The following is a 20,551-nucleotide window of genomic DNA, read 5'->3' as shown; positions in this document are numbered from 1 at the left end:
GCCTAAGGTCACAGAAGCAGGGTCAGGAGAATCCAATTTCCCGGGGCCATCTCGAAGGGTAGCTTAAGCCTTTGGGCTCATGACCCAGATTGCAAGGATGAGTCCGGTAAAGCTTCTCCACACCTGGGCTCTGACCCTCAGACGGGCGGGGGCCGAGGCAGCAGCACCGCAAGGAAATGGGAGCGGAGGCGAGGGGAAAAATCCTAAGCTGACCGGGATGCCGCGGCGGGAGGGGCAACGGGCGCCGCGCCCGCGCTGCGCGGGTTGAGAAGGGGTTTCCGGGACGGCGCGCGCGGCCGGCGGGGCGGGGCCCAGGGGCAAGCACCGCCTACGTCGGGCTGCGTGACAATGGGGCGGGCGGCGGCACGCGGCTGCGGCGGCCGGGGGCCTCAGGGGGGGCGGAGCCGCTTCCTCTGCCGCCGCAGCCCCTTTCGGGATTTGAAAGATTAAAAACTCCGGGTGCAGAGGGCGGCGGCGTTGAATGTGTGGCGGAAGTGCTAGGGGCCACGGCTCGGCGCCGAGCCGGGTGGCCGGCGGCTTCTCCACAGCATGAATTACCCGGGCCACGGGTCGCCGCGGAGCTCCGAGCGTAACGGCGGCCGGGGCGGCGACGGCGCTGCCTGGGAGCTGGGCTCGGACGCGGAACCGGCGTTCGGCGGCAGCGTCTGCCGCTTCGACCACCTGCCCGCCGGGGACCCTGGCGATGACGAGGTGCCCCTGGCCTTGCTGCGCGGAGAGCCCGGGCTGCACTTGGCGCCGGGCGCGGAGGACCACAACCATCACCTGGCGCTGGACCCCTGTCTCAGTGACGATAACTATGACTTCAGCTCGGCCGAGTCGGGCTCCTCACTGCGCTACTACAGCGAGGGCGAGAGTGGAGGCGGCGGCAGCTCCTCGTCGCTGCACCCGCCTCAGCAGCCGCCGCTGGTCGCGTCGAACTCGGGGGGCGGCGGGGCGGCTGGAGGGGGCCCCGGGGAGAGGAAGCGCACCCGGCCCGGCGGCGCGGCCGCCCGGCACAGATACGAGGTGGTGACGGAGCTGGGCCCAGAGGAGGTGCGCTGGTTCTACAAGGAGGACAAGAAGACCTGGAAGCCCTTCATCGGTTACGACTCTCTGCGCATCGAGCTCGCCTTCCGAACGCTGCTGCAGGCCACGGGAACCCGAGCCCGGGCCCAAGACCCGGACGGCGACCATGTGTGCGGCCCGGCCTCCCCCGCGGGTCCGGCCTCCAGCTCCATGGAGGACGAAGACGAGGACCGCGTCTGCGGCTTCTGCCCGCGCATTGCGGGGCACGGGCGCGAGATGGAGGAGCTGGTGAACATCGAGCGGGTGTGTGTGCGGGGCGGCCTCTACGAGGTGGATGTGACCCAAGGAGAATGCTACCCGGTGTACTGGAACCGTGAGTAGCCGGCCGGGGGAGGGAGCGGGACGGGCTGCCTCTGCAGGAGCCGACACTCACCCGGGTGGGTTTGGAACTTAACTGCGGGGAGAGCGAGGCGCGTGAGGCCTGGAGATTGGTCCGAACAGGATGGAGACCGTGCAGGCAAGCGCCGGCAGGTAGAGGGTAAAGCGAGCAGATGGCAAAAGCCCAGCCGCTTGGGGTCAGGAGGAGAGGATACTGCCGAGGTAGCGCCTCCTGGGTAAGCCGGGTGCTGCAGCCATCCCTGGAGGTGATCCAGGAATGGATGGCCAACCCGAAAGGTTTAATTTCGTGATCCTACCTGAGCTTTGTCCACCGAGGGATCTGATTCGGTCTCGTTTACCCTGAACTGCTTATGATTTAAATACCGGTTTGGCTTCTGGACTGGAAATGTTTGAGGGAATCTGAATAACGGTTCCGTTATGGATTTGGGAAAAGAACATTAATCCCTGGTGGGAAGGGAAGGGATAGAGGTTGTTCTCACCGGTGCGTTCAGGAGAGGTGGAAAAGCACTGCTCGAGGCAGTTGTGACAAGTGGGTCCGCTCACGCTGTGTGGAATACTCATATTTCTCTCTCAGGTCCTTGTTTACATGTTTTCATTTTTGCCTCTTAACTTTGGAAAGTTCCAAGGCTTGGGCCTTGGTTTTCTCATCTGTAAAATAGGGATAATTGTATCTATGTCGTAGGGTTGTTACGGAAATTAAATGAGGTAATATGCTTAAGGGCCTGGGAACTGTGTTTGGCGCACATGTGAATAGTAAAGATAACAATGCAGTTAGGTTTGTAATTAGATTAAGGAGGAAGGCGGTCAGAAATATCCGCCATTGCAAGTAACAGATGTTTTATATGTAAAATAATATCTGATGGTAACGTAAGCTATTGGCGCCCAGTAATTTGTAATATATAGCTGTAATTGTTATGGGCCCAGTACCCTAGCTCAGATGTCTTCCTTTACTGTCACTAGCCTTAGGCCTTGCATACACCTTATAACACTCTTCCTTGTATTAATTATATGTATTAATGACTTAGCTTCCTTTCTGTATGTTTAGCATCTAATGGGAAAAATCCATCATCTTTATCTTCATATTCTCATTGGGCCTAGTGCAGAACATTTTTTAAAAACAAGTATTGAATTGCATATGTGATTCGAATAATGTTAAAACATTTACATGTTAAGCATGAGTCACTAAGACAGCAATTACAACACGTATCAAATCACCAAATAAAACAAGCTTAGCAGGCAATTCAGTTTCTTTACTTCTCTTTAAGATGACATTGAAGACATTTGTTACCACTTTCATAAAGCCAGATTCATCTAGGACCCACCATATCACTCACTCCTTTTGATTATAAGCTCACTAAGGACAAGACATGCTTGCATTCACTCATTCATTCATCTTTTTCCTTTTTACTAGTATTTGTGCATCACACAGTACTCTTGTGAAGGCAATAGGAAAGGTGAAAGAAAGGACAGTCCTCACCTTTGAGGAGCTTCCCACTAAGTCTTTTTCTTCAAATGACCTCGGCATCATGATAGATTTTTATCGTTTGAAGACAGAAGAGCAAGGACTTATTGGAGTCAGAAAGTGGGATAAAATGCAGGGCATTCTTGAAGAGGGGGCTGGAAACCAAGAGATGAATCTTACCCTTTTAGGTCAACTGAAGTATATTTACCAAGAATACTGTGTGCTCTTTTGATTTATGATAAGATTGTTAATGCTTGCGTAGTGCTTGACTGTCTGCAAAGCGACTTTTCACATTATTTCATAGTGATGGCAAATGAGTGCTAATGTTCTTTATATGAAGAAGCAGGGTTCAGCAAAGTATATGAACCTGTCCAAGGTCATCGAGCTGGAAAGTGGTAAAGCAGAAAGGCATTCCAGCCAGATGGAATAACATATGCAATGATACAGAAGCATGAAACTGCATGGCATTTTGAGGAAACTAGGCTGTACCTGCAAGGGTCAAAACACAGAGCCTAGCTTTGGAGTTTGACCACCACGGAGACAGAGGTGTTTGATCAGAGACAAGAGATTGTGAAGGAAGCCCTTGCCTTGTGAGTGCTACGTTTAGGAGAGTAGCTAGAAAAGGAGGAGGGGTGGGTATGCAGTGCTACGGAATTTGGACTTTACCCTGTTGAGTATCAGGGAACCAAACATTTGAAGGCTGTCTATTACTTAAGTGACTAGTGACAACACAAAGGCTGAATTGGACAGGTAGAGAATATCATTAGAATGCTAGTGTCATAAATCGAGCAACAGTAGGGGGGCCTACAAAAATTAACCTGAAAGGAAAAGTGGTCTTAGTCCTCTCAAATCATCTTTCCTAAATCAGATCACCAGTAGACTAGTTATGGGTTATAAATTAATTTTTGTTTAGTGGCATAACAGCAGACCTATTTTGACTCCATTTTTGCATTTTCTAGATAGCTTTCTGCAAGATACAATCCAGTCTGTGTCCCAAGGTTTCCCATTAGTTATGATGTAAATGCAATAGTACTTTTTGTCCATGATTTACTGCTTCTCACAAAATCCCACGTACCTTCCTTCTAATTGGTTTTTCAGGTCTCGGTGTATTATTATATAAGTTTTCACACTGTCTCAGAAGAGTTCCATCCCAGTATGGTTTCTTCAGCCTTTTCAAATGGAAAAATTTATAAACTTTGCAACTTTTGACCTTTCTCTTATTTTACTTTTTAAACCTTTCTGGAAATTTTCTGACTACTGATAAAGTTTTTTAAAAGTCCAATAAGTTCCTACATACCATGGCGGTAGGATTCCAGTGACTTTTGTGACCTAATTGAGTCCACTTTATCTGGGTATTGAAGCCAATAAGTTAGCTATGCCTAGTCTAAAAGAAAGCTGTTAATTTATTTTTACTCTTCCTTTCTAATAGATAAAATTTGAACCAATTTGGAGTACATGAATTGGAAGGGGAACAGAATTTTTGTCTACCGTAGCTTATAAGCCAATATTATTACATATGAAAAGAAGTATTAATTATAGGAAGCTTATTTTAGTTTTATTGACTGTTTAGATGTTTTTCTGACTGCATGTGGACCTTTTAGATAAAAATTGATCATTGCTGAGTAATGGCTTAGTAAACTCCCTCACTCCCCATGTTTTAACCAAGCTCTTTGTAGCCTCTTTATAGGCTTGTTTTGAGAATTATTAGCATTATAACATGCTTAGAACAATGGTGGCGCAAGCACTAGATGTTAACTATATCTGTGTGTATCTCAGAAAGCAATATACGTCACTTGTAGAAACTCACATGAAGGTTAGTGAGCCTGGGTATTCAGATTGTTAAAGTTTGTTTTCACTGGTCTTTACCTCATCACAGGTGAAAATTTTTTTTAGTTTAAAAATCATTTATTGTTAATCAGCTACCGCAATACAAAATAAAAAGTTTAAAGAAAAAGCAGGAAAAAAATCATTTATTGAATGCTAATCTTCAGATTATCTGGAAAAAGAAAGATGTAAGTTGCTATGAACCTGGCATCCCAATTAAATTCTGATTATTTTTTAATTTTTATTGGAGTATAATTGCTTTAGAGTGTTTTGTTAGTTTCTACTGCACAGCAAAGTGACTCAGCTATGCATATACGTATATGTATATTCTATAAGTGTTTGTCAGGAATAATAGTAAGAAAGTGGCCAAAGCATTTAGTAGTTGTCATGGGAAGGCATTTAGAACATCATAGAGATTTTTGATGAGTTAAGAATAGTTTTAAAGCAATTCTGGTAGCAGTGATGTGTGCAGCATGCACTAGGGAATATATATTAATAATTTCCATTCACTGACTAAACAAAGTTATTTTAATTGACCAAATGTCTGTATGAACGTGTAGTTTCCAGAAGCAGTTATTAATTATAAGCCACAGCTTCTCTTACCCCACCCTCTCCTCTTTTTGTGTACTTAAAGACCTACATGCATTATTATAATCCTAAACCATTTGCAATTTCAAACACTTAAGAAATTAATCAGTCTTTATGATACATTGAAGAGAAAATATTATTATCCCAATAAAAAGGTAGAAAAATTAGGGCTTTTTCTTCAAGTACCCACATTATATGGTGTTTATTAATTTGACACAGCTATAACCGTCTCTTAGGTCTTTTTTATTTAAGGGTTAATAACCTTGATACGACTGAGTGACTGAACTGAACTGAACTGAACCTTGATAAGTAATAATCCTTTATGAAGCACAGGCCATCATGGGAAAGTAATAGAGTCCAAGCTGTTAGACGGTAATCTTTCTTGATCAGTTTCAGCCTCCAGTAAAGCAGAACTGTAGGGACTAGAGATGCCTGACTCTGAAACACTGTCGGAGAATTGCATTATCTCCCACTCTCTCAGCCTGGAAAGCAGCCTTGGGTATCACTGGAATTCTATTTGTTCAGGTTTTTAGAACCCTGGCAGAAGTCTTCTGAGAGCTCCATTCCGGATTAAGCCTGCTTTAGACTATTTTTCAGTGACCTACTGAAACAGCACAAAGATAGTGAATGAATAGTGGGTGACTTGTACGGAGGGCAGGACGTGGCATTACCCGATGGAGGCATTCAGGACTTTTCTTTTCCTTTGCATTGTGCCATTAGTTTAAAAACTGGTATCAGTTACTGACCCACCTTGTTTGTATACAGCTCAAATGTGATACTGCATGTTGTGCAAGTTTCTTTATATAAATGTTCAGAGTGATTAGTATGTTTTTCTTTGTTCCATCTGTCATCACCCTTTTCTCTTCTTTCTTCTTTTACTATTTTGTCTTTAAAAAGACTTTTTGTACTCTTTGTTCTCCCAAATTATATCTTCCCTAGTGGCTCAAGCAGTAAAGACTCTGCCTGCGATGCAGGAGATGCAGGTTCAATCCCTGGGTCAGGAAGATCCCCTAGATAAGGACATGGTGGCCCACTCCAGTATTCTTGCCTGGAGAATCCCATGGACAGAAGAGCCTGGCGGGCTATAATCTGTGGGGGTCACAAATCTCTTCCAAATTGTATTTCCTGGGTCGTTTATCCTCACATTACATCATCTAATTTCTGCTTTGGTAAGATCTTTGATGTCTGAAACCCTAGGACTGATTCTTTTCTGTAGGGAACAAGGAAAAGCTGGATATGCTGTGGTGATCATGAAATCCTCTGAGAATTACGGTCACTGGGTGAGAAGAGTAGGGGGATTAAAAGGAGAGAGGGAAATGTAACATATGTTCACAGGAAGCCTAAGATGAAGATTACTGGCAGAAGAGATGTGGAGGGTAGGCAGTTCTAGAATCCCTGATTGTTGGGGAATCTGATCCAAGACCTTTATCTTTTCATGAGTCTGATGAAATTTAAACTGTGCACGTTATCAAGAAGAACTTCAACACTGATAAAGGGTGTAGATACAGTCTCCTCTCTCTTTTTTTTTCTTTTGCCACTATATATTCCTGAAAGCTCAGTTGAAAAGTAAAACAAGGAAAAACATTTTTATAGCCACTGTATAGAACCTGCAATTATACTTTTTTGAGTTTGCTTTGGTAAAGTGAGACTGTGCTTAAAAAAAGATGTTGAATCACTGACAGAAGAGTGGATTAATGGGATGAAAAGCATAATGTAGATACTTTTTGATGTCCCTGAATTAGAGGACAGGTGAAATTCAAAGTGGGAATCTTATAATTGCCTGTACCAGAGAACTAAGGGAAAATGGTAGAAATATTGACATAGGCATATAAAATTCTGTATTATGTATTACTTTCTAATTTTGCCAGATTACTATACATAAGAATAAACTATACAATCATTAATATTTGTTCTAATCTTTTGTTACATTTAGCTATATCTAGGTAATCTTTATACTCATTACACTTGGCTTTTCCAAATAGCCATCTATTGAGAGTTAAGCTTTTATTTGCGGAAGTATAATTTTAACTGTATGAATGGAAAACTCTAATATTACTCTTCCCTCTTTGGCTACTTCTTAGAGAGCCATCATTTTGAACATCGATGCAGATAGTCCTTGGGAAGCATGATACAGGACAAAGAACTGGATGAACTGTGCTAATACATAAGATTCTAAATCACATGTCATAGAAGGAGCTGCCAAAATAACTTTAGGTGAAGTACAAGGAACAGAGTTGAAATTACTTCTGAGCCTTGATATATGTAGATAAATGCAGTCTCGCCTTATATTTTACTACTTACTACAGATGATAAATTTTCAGTTAATATTTTAGGCACGAGTACATTATTTTCCTCTTAGTCTGTATAATCGCTAATAGGCAGGCCCCAGATGTATCTCATTTCTTCCTGATTCGCCTAGGATAGATCATCATTTTAACAACCAACACCTTTTAATGTTAAGTACTCCCTGGTGGCTCAGATGGTAAAGAATCTGCATACAATGCGGGAGATCCCTCGTTTGATCCCTATGTTGGGAAGATCCCCGTGGAGAAGGGAATGGCAACCCACTCCAGTATTCTTGCCTGGAGAATCCCATGGACAGAGGAGCCTGGTGGGCTACAGTCCATAGGGTCGAAAAGAGTCAGTCACGACTAAGCAACTAACACACACAAACCATTTATTCAACTGAACTCCAGGAGTTGGTGACGGACAGGGAGGCCTGGCATGCTGCAGTCCATGGGGCCACAAAGAGTTAGACACGACTGAGTGACTGAACTAAACTATTCAACTTTACAGTTATACTAATTAAGACATAAGAAATATATTCTTTAAAACCCCTGTGGCCTTGTTTCTTAAAAGAAACAAATAGTATTTAAGGTATAATTATATTGTCCAGAGTTTCTTACCCCTATGAAATGGATTTAAACTCAGTGAGTCATAAATATTAACAGTAGCTTTTGCCTAAATTAAGTTAGTATTTTTAATTTAATTGTTACTTTCAGATGGGATCCCCAATGTGTTTTGAGGTATAGGTATTTCTTTCGTAATATAGAATTTTTTATAATTGCTAGCAACTAATGAAATTTTGGAGTTGTAACATTTGTAGCCAAGCTAAATGATGACTAAGACAGTGACTGTTTAGTTACCTTTGTCCTACAGTATTCCTCTAGAACATAGTTCCTGTCTAGTGAATGAGCACGTGTTCAGGTATTAGAATGGAAGGAAGGCAGCATTTTGTTATCTAGTTCTTAATTTACTACCTTTTGTTCTATTTACCAATTAAACATTATTAGTTTCATACATAATGTTTTTACTCTGTCACCCATGTTTTGAGAAAGTTTGTTAACTTTAATATTGAGTTTAATGTAAATTATCTCATATAGGTACAAAAGTCTAGATTACATAACCAACCATCAGTATTCCCCCTTGCTTAGCTTATTAAACATTACAGATATAATCAAAATCTCTGCTGTGACGTCTCCCATTCCCTTTTCTTCAGTCCAAAAATAATCCCTCTCCCAGATTTGTCATTTATTCTCTGTGAAACATCAGAAATAGCAGATGCAGGTAGCAGCCACCCTCCCTTGGTCTGAGATAAAGCTCCCAAGGAAGAGGTCGTTGGTGCCGGGATTCTGACCCAGAGAGTGTGGCAGCGGTCTCAGGCGCTGCCCGTCTGGGACTGCTGGAAATCACCAGTGCTGGCGGAAGGCTTCCTTTGGAACTCACCACAGGCTGCCTGAAGGGGTGTAGGAGAAGTAGTTCAAGGGGAGGTGCCTGGCAGGTGATATTCCACTGTGAAACTGTCTGGAGAGTTGTGGTCCTGGCTGAAGCTGACCATGGGAAGATGCCACTGCTGTTAGCACCTGGGCACTGCTAAAAAATAAAATTCACACACTGCAAGAATTCAAAAGGTGAGCACACTGGAAGCAGAGAGAAACCCCTTCCTCTTCTGTTACAAAGGACAGTTTGGTAGAAGTAGTTCATCAAAATATTAGCCACATAATGGTTCAAGTGGGCTTCTGTGGGGTTGATCTGGGACCCTAGCCATCATTTACAGCATTAATTCTATGAAAAGTATATTCAGAGTGTATAGTACTGGATAGTAGGTTTACAACAAGCCGTACTGAATGACAACATATTTTTCTTAATCTTCCACCTCTTCATTTTTTAGCCTCGTCTCTCATATCTCCTTCACTTTGCCTTGTGTCTTCTACTTTTCTTATATCTCTCATCCTTGCTTATCTCTTCTTCGACTGAATAGCAGCACTCTGCCATTCTTGATTTCCCTTACTCTGTGACCTCCTTCCTCTTTAAGTTCTGTGTGGTCAGATTTTCCCTGGAAGTTTCTAGAGTCGTGAATTATAGGCATGCTTTGGACCCTAAGTGGGTAAAGCTGTAAGGACATAGCTAAGCTGGAGGAAAAGTGCCAAGACTTTCTCTCTGTGCACATCATACATTGCAGAGTACAATATGAGTTGAAATAGTTCTTGAAAATAGTCCTTTGGGAAACTTATAATTGTTCCCTCTGCCTTGTGTTATAAGTGTAGCTTTTTAATACATAAAATGTTTATTGCCAGAATTCCTCTACCCACACATAAGAGAGCCACTCAGGCTTGCTTAATGAAGGAAGTGTTCATTGGAAAATGCACCTTGCAATTATTTTCTTGTCAAGGAAGACCCACATTTTTTCTTTTGATTCCAATAAAGGCCCACCTTTTATCATGATTTGCCTAAGAGTTATAATTACCTGGTTGTTTTCTTCCAGGCAAGTGGTCATGATAAGTACTAGTCTTTATATTAAGTTTAAATTGACTCTTGATGAGTGTTGTTTTAAATGAAACATAATAACTTTGTTAATCTAGCTATAGTGTATTAATCCATTAACCCTTTGAAAAATCTGTCTCTGGTCCCTCGCTATGTATCTAGGTCTTTCTATTCCATTAACTACAAAGTGAAATGACATTTTAAGTATCTATCTATGCAAGTCCCTATCAACGTGAGATTCTACTGCTTATGATTTTGTGTGTGTGTGTGTGTGTGTGTGTGTGTCAGTCCGGCAAACAGGGTCTGGAGATGGGGAATGGCACAAAATATGGAACACTTCACGAATTTGCGTGTCATCCTTGCGCAGGGGCCATGCTAATCTTCTCTGTATCATTCCAATTTTAGTATATGTGCTACCGAAGCGAGCACTGCTTATGATTTTTAAAAGTCAGAATACCAGTGGCTTTAAACACAAAAAGGTCCGTTTCTCTAAAACAGAGGCTATACCTAAAAGAAATATAGATACCTAGAGTTCGGAGCTATGTGGCAGCTCCACTGTAATTGGGAATGGAGGTCCCTTTGGCTATTCAACTTTTCATTCTTTGTGACTTGATCTAAGAGAGCTTCAGGAGCTCAAGACACAGGAAGCGGAAAAGGTAAGAGGGGAAGGTCAAAGAGCTGTACCACCAGTAAGCTCTGCTGTATCCTATCACCCAGATTCAATCACATGACCAAACCCAGTTGCCCAAGAAGACTAGGAATGGTCTTTTTATTGAGTATACTACTGCCCTAGATAAATTGGTGTTCTGCTATAAGAATGAGAGAACAGATATAGGGTAGGCATCTAGCAGTTTCTTCCAAAATATGTGATCCTTTTTTTTTTTTTTTTGCTGAATATATAAGGATTCTCCTGAGAATCAAAGATTATAAGGAATCAGCTCATGTAATTAGGGAAGTTGGCAAGTCCAGAATCTGCAGAAATGTCCCAATTCAAATCCATAGGCCAGCCAGCCACTGTTAAAACCAGGAAGAGCCAGTATTCCTGTTCAAAGATCACCAAAAAGAAGAACTTAATATTCCAGCTTGGTGGCTGTCAGATAGAATTCCTTATTATTTGAGGGAGGGTCAGCCTTTTGTTCTAGTCAGGCCTTCAACTGACTGGATGAGGCCGCCTACCCACATTATGAAGAATGGTCTCCTTTCCTCAAGTCTATGGATTTAAATGTTAATCTCACCCAAAAACATCCTCACATTGACATGTACACACTGCTGTATTTAAGATAGATAACCAGCAAAGACCTACTGTATAGCACAGGGAAATCTGCTCAATATTCTATAATAACCTAAATGGGAAAGGAATTCATAGAAGAATAGATAGATATGTATGTATAACTGAAACACTTGGTTGTACACCTGAAACTATCACAACATTGCTAACAAACTGTACTCAGATATGAAATATAAATAAATAAATAAAAACTAAAACACCTTCACAGAAACACCCAGAACGTTTGACCAAATATGTGGGTACCTTTTGGCCCAGTCAAGTTGATACATAAGATTAACCACACCAGGACTTCCCTAGTGGTCCAGTGTCCCCCTCTTGTCAATGTGGGGGACATAGGTTCAGTCCCTGGTCCGGGAGGATTTGACATGCCATGGGGCAACCATGCCCATATGCCACAACTACTGAACTCTAAACTGTAGAGCTTGTGTGTTGCAACTACTGAGCCCAAGTGCCCTAGAGCCCATGCTCTGCAATAAGAAAAGCCACTGCAATGAGAAGCCTGAACACCACAACTAGAGTAGCCCCTGCTTGCTGTAACTAGAGAAAGCCCACACACAGCAACAAAGACCCAGCACAGCCAAAAATAAATATAAATAAGTAAATTTTTTAAAAAAACGTAAAAAGATTAATCACATTGAATATAAAACTGCATGCTCAATCATGTCCAACTCTGCAGCCCCATGGACTGTAGCCCACCAGGCTCCTCTGTCCATGGAATTCCCAAGCAAGAATACTGAAGTGGGATTCCTACTCCAGGGGATCTTCCCAACCCAGGGATCGAACCCACATCTTTGTGTCTGCTACATTGGCAAGTGTATTCTTTACCACTAGCACCATCTGGGAAGCCCCAATATAAAACTAAAACCATGTATATGTAGACATGCCAAACATTATCAATTCATTTCAGTCGCTCAGTTGTGTCTGACTCTTTGCAACCCCATGGACTGCAGCAAGCCAGGCTTCCTTGTCCATCACTAACTCCCGGAGCTTGCTCAAACTCATGTCCATCGAGTCGATGATGCCATCCAACCATCTTATCCTCTATCGTCCCCTTCTCCTCCTGTCTTCAATCTTTCCCAGCATCAGGGTCTTTTCCAATGAGTCAGTTCTTCTCATCAGGTAGCGAAAGTATTGGAGTTTCAGCTTCAGCATCAGTCCTTCCAATGAATATTCGGGACTGATTTCCTTCAAGATTGACTGGTTTGATCTCCTTGCAGTCCAAGGGACTCTCAAGAGTCTTCTCCAACAACACAGTTCAAAAGCATCAATTCTTCGGCGCTCAGCTCTTTTTATAGTCCAACTCTCACACCCATATATGACTACTGGAAAAACCATAGTTTTGACTATACAGTTTTTACTTTGTTGGCAAAGTATTGCCTCTGCTTTATAAGTGCTGTGTAGATTGGTCATAGCTTTTCTTCCAAGGAGCAAGCGTCTTTTAATTTCATGGCTGCAGTCACCATCTGCAGTGATTTTGGTGCCCAAAAAAATAAAGTCTGTCACTGGTTCCATTGTTTTTTCATCTGTTTGCCATGAAGTGATGGGACCGGATGCCATGATCTTCGTTTTTTGAATGTTGAGTTCTAAGCCAACTTTTTCACTCTCCTCTTTCACTTTCGTCAAGAAGCTCTTTAGTTCTTCTTGTTCTGCCATAAGGATGGTGTCATCTGCATATCTGATGCGAAACATTATAGACATTTATAATGTAGAAGGAGAAAGTTCCTTATAGTCCCACCTCCCCAAGATACCTGTTAATAATAATTTAGGGTATTTCCATTTATTTTCAGTACATATACCAATGTATACTTTTATAAAACAGGATTATACTATTTATACTATATATGCACATGCACAAATATATGTACATGTGGTATTATGATTTTTCATTTTAATTTTAAACATTATTCCATGTCTTCTGAATATTATTTCACAATGGGTTATTTTGATGTATTTAATGAATATTTTTAATACCTACTGTGCCAAGCATCATTTATATATTCAGTCATCTGTTGGTAGAAATTATAGGTCATTTTGTTTGATTTTATTTGTTTTTTATTATAAAATGAGATAAATACTTTTGTAGTATATCTTTAGGCATTTTTGGAAGAGTTTCTATAAAGCGTATTTCTAGAGTTCATCTATAAAAGATACATGTGTTTTTAGGTTTTAAAAAGTACTGCTAGGCCAGAGTTTCTCAGTCTCAGCATTATTGACATTTTGGGCCAGATAATTCATTGTTGCAGCTTGGGGTGGGGGTAGCTGTTCTCTTTAGCAACATCCCTTGGCCTCGATACCAATAGTACCACCACCCCAAAACGTGATGAGTGAGGGGTGACAATAAATAGTACTCACTGTGTGTCCAGTCACAGTTGTAAGACACATATAAAGAGGAGACATGTTGGACGATCCCAGATTTCTGTCTTGGGTGACCTGCTAAATACTCTCCGTACAAACTTGTCATGATACGGAATACAGATGGAATAACAGATTTGTGTTCTGTTTTGTTTCTTCCAGGAACGATGTGTGTCCCATGGCTTTTTGTGATTCTGGTAGCTATTAATTGTTCTACTAGGAGTCGTTTAATTGGCAGTTGAATGTTTAGAGTTTGAGACAGAGGCCTGAACCAAAAAGATGTAGTACTTGACCACATATTGGTGGAATTTAAAGCTTAGGTGTAAAGCTCCCAAAATATCCATCCAAAAGAATAAATGCTTAGATTTATTAGGCTTAAGAGGAGAAAAGATTTGGGAGTGTAGATGTGTGCTAATATTGTTTTACTCTTTGATTCTGCTTTTTAATTTCCATGGTTTTTATGGAGAAGCATGCTTGGCTCTGGTTTGTAAGTCTCATTATAACCTGGCAGTGTAAAATTTCCCAAATTATTTCTTTTAAAATTACAGCTGAATAGCCTGTATTTCTTAGGGAGAGAGCTTAAAAGGGACTTTTTCTGTTTAAGAATATAGGTTGCATTGTGTGGTAGAGAGTTTGAATGAACTTTAGAGTCAAACTTTGGTTGGAATCTTGGTTCTCATAATACTTAACAGTGTGCCTCTAAGCAAATTATTTAGGTTCACTAAGATTCATTTTCAGTTCAGTTCAGTTCATTCGCTCAGTCATGTCTGACTCTTTGCAACCCTATGAATCACAGCACGCCAGGCCTCCCTGTCCATCACAAACTCCCGGAGTTTACTCAAACTCATGCCCATCGAGTCGGTGATGCCATCCAGCCATCTCATCCTCTGTCATCCCCTTCTCCTCCTGCCCCCAATCCCTCCCAGCATCAGGGTTTTTTCCAACAAGTCAGCTCTTCGCATGAGGTGGCCAAAGTATTGGAGTTTCAGCTTCAGCATCAGTCCTTTCAATGATTTTACTCATTTGTAAAACTGGGGAAGTCATTGCTATCTTTAAGATTAAATGAGATGAGCTTTTGGATCTGGAGAATAATAGAAGGTATCCAAATGTTAATCTCTACACATTTTCCCCAAAAGCCACATACATTTAAACCATTCACAGGTGACACATCCAACATTACTACAGGATGGACGATGCCATAAATTTTAAGTTAGCTGTAAGTAAAGAAACAGCAAGTTACAACAGCTCTTGTTACTGCTATAAACCTCTGAATCTGGAGAGTGGGGCAAGGAGAGGCTTAGTTGAGTTCAGTCTCTCTGTCATGTCCATCTTTTGCATTTGCTGCATTGGCAAGTAGATTCTTTACCACTAGCGCCATCTGGGAATCCCCAATATAAAATTAAAGCCATGTATATATAGACATACCAAACATTATCAGTTCAGTTCAGTTGCTCAGTTGCGTCTGACTCTTCGTGGCCCCATGGACTGTAGCACGCCAGGTTTCCCTGTCCATCACCAACTCCCGGAGCTTGCTCAAACTTGTGTGCATCGAGTCACTGATGCCATCCAACCATCTCATCTTCTGTCATCACCTTCTCCTGTCTTCAATCTTTCCCAGCATCAGGGTTTTTTCCAGTGAGTCAGTTCTTTTCATCAGGTAGCGAAAGTATTGGAGTTTCAGCTTCAGCATCAGTCCTTCCAATGAATATTCAGGACTGATTTCCTTCAGGATGGACTGGTTTGATCTCCTTGCAGTCCAAGGGACTCTCAAGAGTCTTCTCCAACACCACAGTTCAAAAGCATCAATTCTTCGGCGTTCAGCTTTCTTTACAGTCCAACTCTTACTTCCATACATGACTACTGGAAAAACCATAGTTTTGACTATACAGACCTTTGTTGGCAAAGTCTCTGCTTTTTAAGAGACAGTGAGAGAAGAGAGAAGATCAGAGGTTAAAATGAAGCAGAAAACCACTCACAGAAAGAAAATGTCCCCCATACAACAAGCAAAATATGGCCACAGACTTGAGTCTTGGTGATTAATAACACTAACTGTAGGGAGGCTGTGTGAAAGAGAGGGACAGAAATAGCAGCATCAGAGAAACATTGCTGGTGGGAGAGGAGAAAAGGATACTGCTCTTTGGAGCCGTGACAATAAGAGGAAGAAGTAAGGAGAAAATGAAGGGTCCTGGAGAAATGAAAGAAAAGCAAGAAACACCAGTTCAGTCTTCACTCAACGCTACCACCCCTACCACCACTATAGGAGCTGCTCTTAATAATATGCGACAGCAGACACTCTGAAACTAAGAAGTCTGTCCCTAAAATACCCATGAACAGAAATAAATGCCATACAAAGCTACTGCAAGAGGAATGCAGAAAATGTGAATTAGTACATTTCCACTGATTATAGTTCTTCCCCAAAAAGCAAACACAAAACAAGAGAAACTGTATTGTAACACTCCAACCAAATATTCTGAAATTTACTGGCATACTAATAGGGACATTGATGAAAGTAATGTTGATGTAAGGGGCACTGATAAAGGAAAACAACTAAAAGAATGAAAATGAGATGAGAGAAGTGAAAAGCTTCAGAGAAAGTGGTTAAAATACAGTATAGGCAAAGGAAGCCCCAACGTATTTATAACTGGATTGACTGCAGAAGAAATCAGTGGAACAGAACTAATTATTAAACCATAGTCCAAGGAAGCTTTTAAGAAATAAGAGGAAAACTGAAATTTATAAATTAAAAGGACCCGCTTTGGCAGATAGATCCAGAACAATGAACTCTGAGACATAGACTGTTAGATTTTAAAGACTAGAAGAACTATTTTAGATTTTGAAGGTAAATTTTTTTCTGGACCCTTGGTGGGGGGGAAAAATCACATTACTAATTAAAAAATTAGATTTGCATCTGACTTCTCTAGAAATGATATACAAAGGAAGGCTGCAGTAAAACAGCATTTTTTAAAACTCAAGGAAGCACAGTTCAAGCTTGCCAACCTGTCCTTCAAGTATCAAGGCTATAGAAAAGCAATGAGAATTTAATAGATTATAGATTCAAGACTAAAACAGTGATGGGGATATGGGCACAATTGTTATATGTGAGTGAGTCAGGAGACAAAGGAAAAATAGAATAAGATCATTCCCTATTGTAAATAGTAAGTGGGAATTTTGGATACCATTTAAAATGGACAGACCGCATAGTAAAAGTTTAAGTAAACAAAAAAGAGATTTAGGACCCTCTAAAATACATAAATACAAGAACGTGTGAAAGTTACCACTAGAACCAAAAACGCAAATATTCCTAAATACCAAAGGAAGACTTTTTTGAAAAGCAAAATCATCTACTGGAGAAAGAGTGGGAATAATAAAAACGGTGATTATAGAAGAGTATTTCAAACATACCAGTTATTTCAATAAGCATAAGTGGGCTTAACTCACATGTCAAAAGAAAAACACATCTAAAAGAGTGAAAAAGGTTAAAATTAAAGAGATGTGCAAAAACATCACAGGAATATGGAAACAATAAGAAAGCAGTTGTGGTAATCTTGATAGACAAAGTAGAATCTAGGGGGAAAAAAACATCAAACACAGCAGTGTGCTTTATGTTAAAACCCCATAATTCTCAAAAAAAAAAAAAAAAAAAACCAAAACCCCATAATTCTCAATGAACTTATATTTTTGAATATCTACTAAATATAGCAAACACCTGACTATCGAAGAATTGCTACAGCAGAATAAAGGATAATGCAAGAAAAAATAGAAACACATAATAGATTTTAAATATATCAGTACAAGTCTGGTATAAGTGATTCAGGATCTAGTAAATTTTCTCTTTCAAAGTAGGAATTGGCCATTGATTTCTTTTAATGGGAATGGGAAATGATATTTAGAGATCACGATCTTTATATCAGGATTGCTCACTTACACGGGGTTAGTCTTTCTTTCTAGGTCTTTTCAGTACACAAAGCTTAGGATACCTTTTTTTTTTTAAGAGAAAATATACATCGTTATTTCATGCTGACATTTTTAGTTGAAATTTAAAATACAGGTTTATTTCTTTCACTTTTATATTTGTATCTCTTTTTACTTGTGCTAAAAAATCTTAGTTTCTAATGATATTAATGAAATTAATTATTCATATTAATACCTGCACTTAGAAATTAACAATTACAATCACTAGCAATTAGTATAGCTACTACAAAAGGTTTAAGATGTATTTGCAGTTCCTTTTGTCCATAGGGTGTATCCTAGTATATATATACAAATGACTGTGTTTTGAATCCACTTGAAGTAATTTCTCTATGTGTAGTTAAACCACCAACTCTTTTTATTTTTAGGCTTTTGTTGTTTTGCTTTGCTTTATGGGTTTTTTTTTATTTTAAAGAATTCAGGATAACTTAGATGACAGTCGTGGTTTATAAATAGCAACTAAAAGTTTGGAGATAGTGTTTAATCAAAAAGCGTTCAGTTTTTCAAAAAATTTTTTCTCAATTTTTTCCTGAAATGGGTGAGGAATTTACTGTAATTAAAAGTTGTACTTGTTTCTGTATACTCACTGGGAGCCCTTGATCTCCAACGCAGCCCTAAAGAATGTACCACACTACTACAATACACTCTTTCTAAACTATTTGTGGGAGTTTATCTCAGTGTTTTCTAAGACACTCAAATTATCACTCGAGTCCTTGCATGACGTTTGTCAACCGCTTAGCCTACTGATTTGGTTACTTGGGGCCTCAGTTATATAGATAGCTGCTCCCCTCCCTTTCTAATGTCAGGTAACTTTTATGTGTAATATTTAATACAAGTAAAATTATATGTTGTAAAAAAAATTATATACTATGGCTTGAAATCCAAAATGTAAAACTTTATTCTATTGGGTCACAAAAGTCTGTTTTTGCCATAGCAGTAGCAGAATATAAACTTGTAGTTAGTATGTCTCTTCTTGGGAGATTGGATCATAAAACATATAATTCTGTGGTTTCTCTTTTCAGAGTCTGATAAAATACCAGTAATGCGTGGACAGTGGTTTATTGATGGTACCTGGCAGCCACTGGAAGAAGAAGAAAGTAATTTAATTGAGCAAGAACATCTTAGCCGTTTTAGAGGTCAGCAGATGCAGGAAAGTTTTGATATTGAAGTGTCGAAACCCATAGATGGAAAAGATGGTAAGACCAATTAATACATTTAATATGTTTTATACAACATATAAGTTATTGATAAAGCTTAGAGTGGCTGCTAAGTTTGAAATAGTAATTCAGAAGTGTTAAAATTTACACGATTTCTGATTATTTCAAACATTTGATTGTTATTTTAGAACTTAAAAATTGCTATAAATTTCTGAACTATTTCCATTTTTATTTTACTTAACATATACTTTCACTGATATGACACTAACATGATTTACCATAAATGTACAATATGTTGTGATATGCTTTATGAATTAGTCCTTTTGAGTAGCTTTTTAGTTATCAAAGAAAATTGAACTTATAAAAAAAAAATCCGTTGTTATTCTACTGAAAGAGTAGTTTTGCTAATATTTTAATGTTGGTTCTCCTGAAGTTTAAGAAGGCTTTAATTTCCTTTGTGTAAGTCCTGTCTAACTGTCTTGCTATTGATAACCATATCAATTTTTAATTTGGAACAATCTACTTATATTTCCTTATTCAGCATTTCAATTTTTTTTTTTTTTTTTTTGGCAATAGTTTAAAATACTTACATACTAGCCAAGATTATCATGTTTCACTATGTGCCTGATCTTGAGTAAAATTCAAAATGTGTGGTCAAGTTAAAAATACTTCTATTGTTCATTTACTGCAGGCAGTGGGATCAACTATTCTGGTGAGTATAACAGTATAGGTAGATTAGAATTTATAGATTTCTCTTTTTTTTTTCCTAAAAGTGTTTCTTCATCCTTGTTTGCCTTTGTTTGGGAAGTTTCTTGGCAAGCCCTACTTAAGCAAGTGAATTAGACTATGAACTAGTTGTTTGTCTCCCTCCCCTTGTAAAACATCTATAAAGCAGAAAATTTCAATTATTGATCAAGTAATTCACAGAATGCAGCTTGGAAGAAATGAATTATGTAGTTGGAAGTAATTGTTTATATAACATCAGTTCAGTTCAGTCATTCAGTCACGTCCAACTCTTTGTAACCCCATGGACTGCAGCACACCAGGCTTCCCTGTCTTTCACCATCTCCCAGAGTTTGCTCAAACTCATGTCCATTAACAATAAACTTAAAATTGGGTGTTTTTATATCTTTAAAACTCTACATAGCTGAGGAAAATGGTGGCTTCTAAGTAAATCGGTAATTAAATCTAAGAAATGTCTATTATATGCCAGATACCATACTCTAGGAATTTTAAGCATTTCATTTTCCTAATTCCTAGAGTCAAATATGTTCTTATTCCACTGTAAAATTCAAGCTCAAGGTTCTTAAATATCAATATATAAGAACAGCTCAGTGTCTGTAAGGCAGAGCTGTGTCTACATTCCTGAAGACTGCCACAAAGACAATACTTTGATTAAAGCACAAATAACAAATTTTGTATATGTCTGATCTTTTATTGGTGACTGACATGTTTTGGAACTTCTCATCACACTCTAAATAATCACAAAAGCCTACTTCATAGTATTTGAAAGGCTGAACTTTTTTCATAACTTCATATCTATTGGGAAAGACTGAATTCTAGATTTTTTCCTTTCTATTAATTCTCCTTAAGTCTTCTCTCAAAAATGGCAATTCACCTTAACACACCCAGTTTATCCTCCCAAATTCTTTACTATTAACGCATGGAAAAAACCCAAGAGCTTCAAGGGGGAAAAGGATGAGTATGAAAAATAAAAATGAG

At 39.7% G+C, this 20,551-nt stretch overlaps 1 protein-coding gene and 1 non-coding gene across 5 annotated transcripts in view; one reads left to right on the top strand and one right to left on the bottom strand.

Annotated features, from left to right (window-relative positions):
* Window positions 1–362: 362 nt before the first annotated feature.
* Window positions 363–20,551, top strand: part of DDHD1 (DDHD domain containing 1) — a 66,430-nt gene continuing 46,241 nt past the window's right edge. For 3 of the 4 annotated variants that reach the window (XM_065940426.1, XM_065940425.1, XM_065940424.1), the window contains exons 1-2: window positions 363–1,399; window positions 18,695–18,868. In XM_065940426.1, the coding sequence (XP_065796498.1) occupies window positions 550–1,399; window positions 18,695–18,868 (1,024 nt within the window). In that variant the 5' untranslated portion in view covers window positions 363–549. The remainder of the gene's footprint in view (window positions 1,400–18,694; window positions 18,869–20,551) is intronic. The other variant, XM_065940428.1, reaches the window with a different exon arrangement.
* LOC136172690 (U6 spliceosomal RNA) lies at window positions 10,386–10,492 on the bottom strand. Its single transcript, XR_010664044.1, has one exon. It is a non-coding gene; the product is annotated as a U6 spliceosomal RNA (small nuclear RNA).

The sequence above is a fragment of the Muntiacus reevesi genome, chromosome 7 (genome assembly GCF_963930625.1).
Source record: "Muntiacus reevesi chromosome 7, mMunRee1.1, whole genome shotgun sequence".
NCBI lineage: Eukaryota > Metazoa > Chordata > Mammalia > Artiodactyla > Cervidae > Muntiacus > Muntiacus reevesi.
This window is presented reverse-complemented; position numbering and strand designations above follow the sequence as displayed.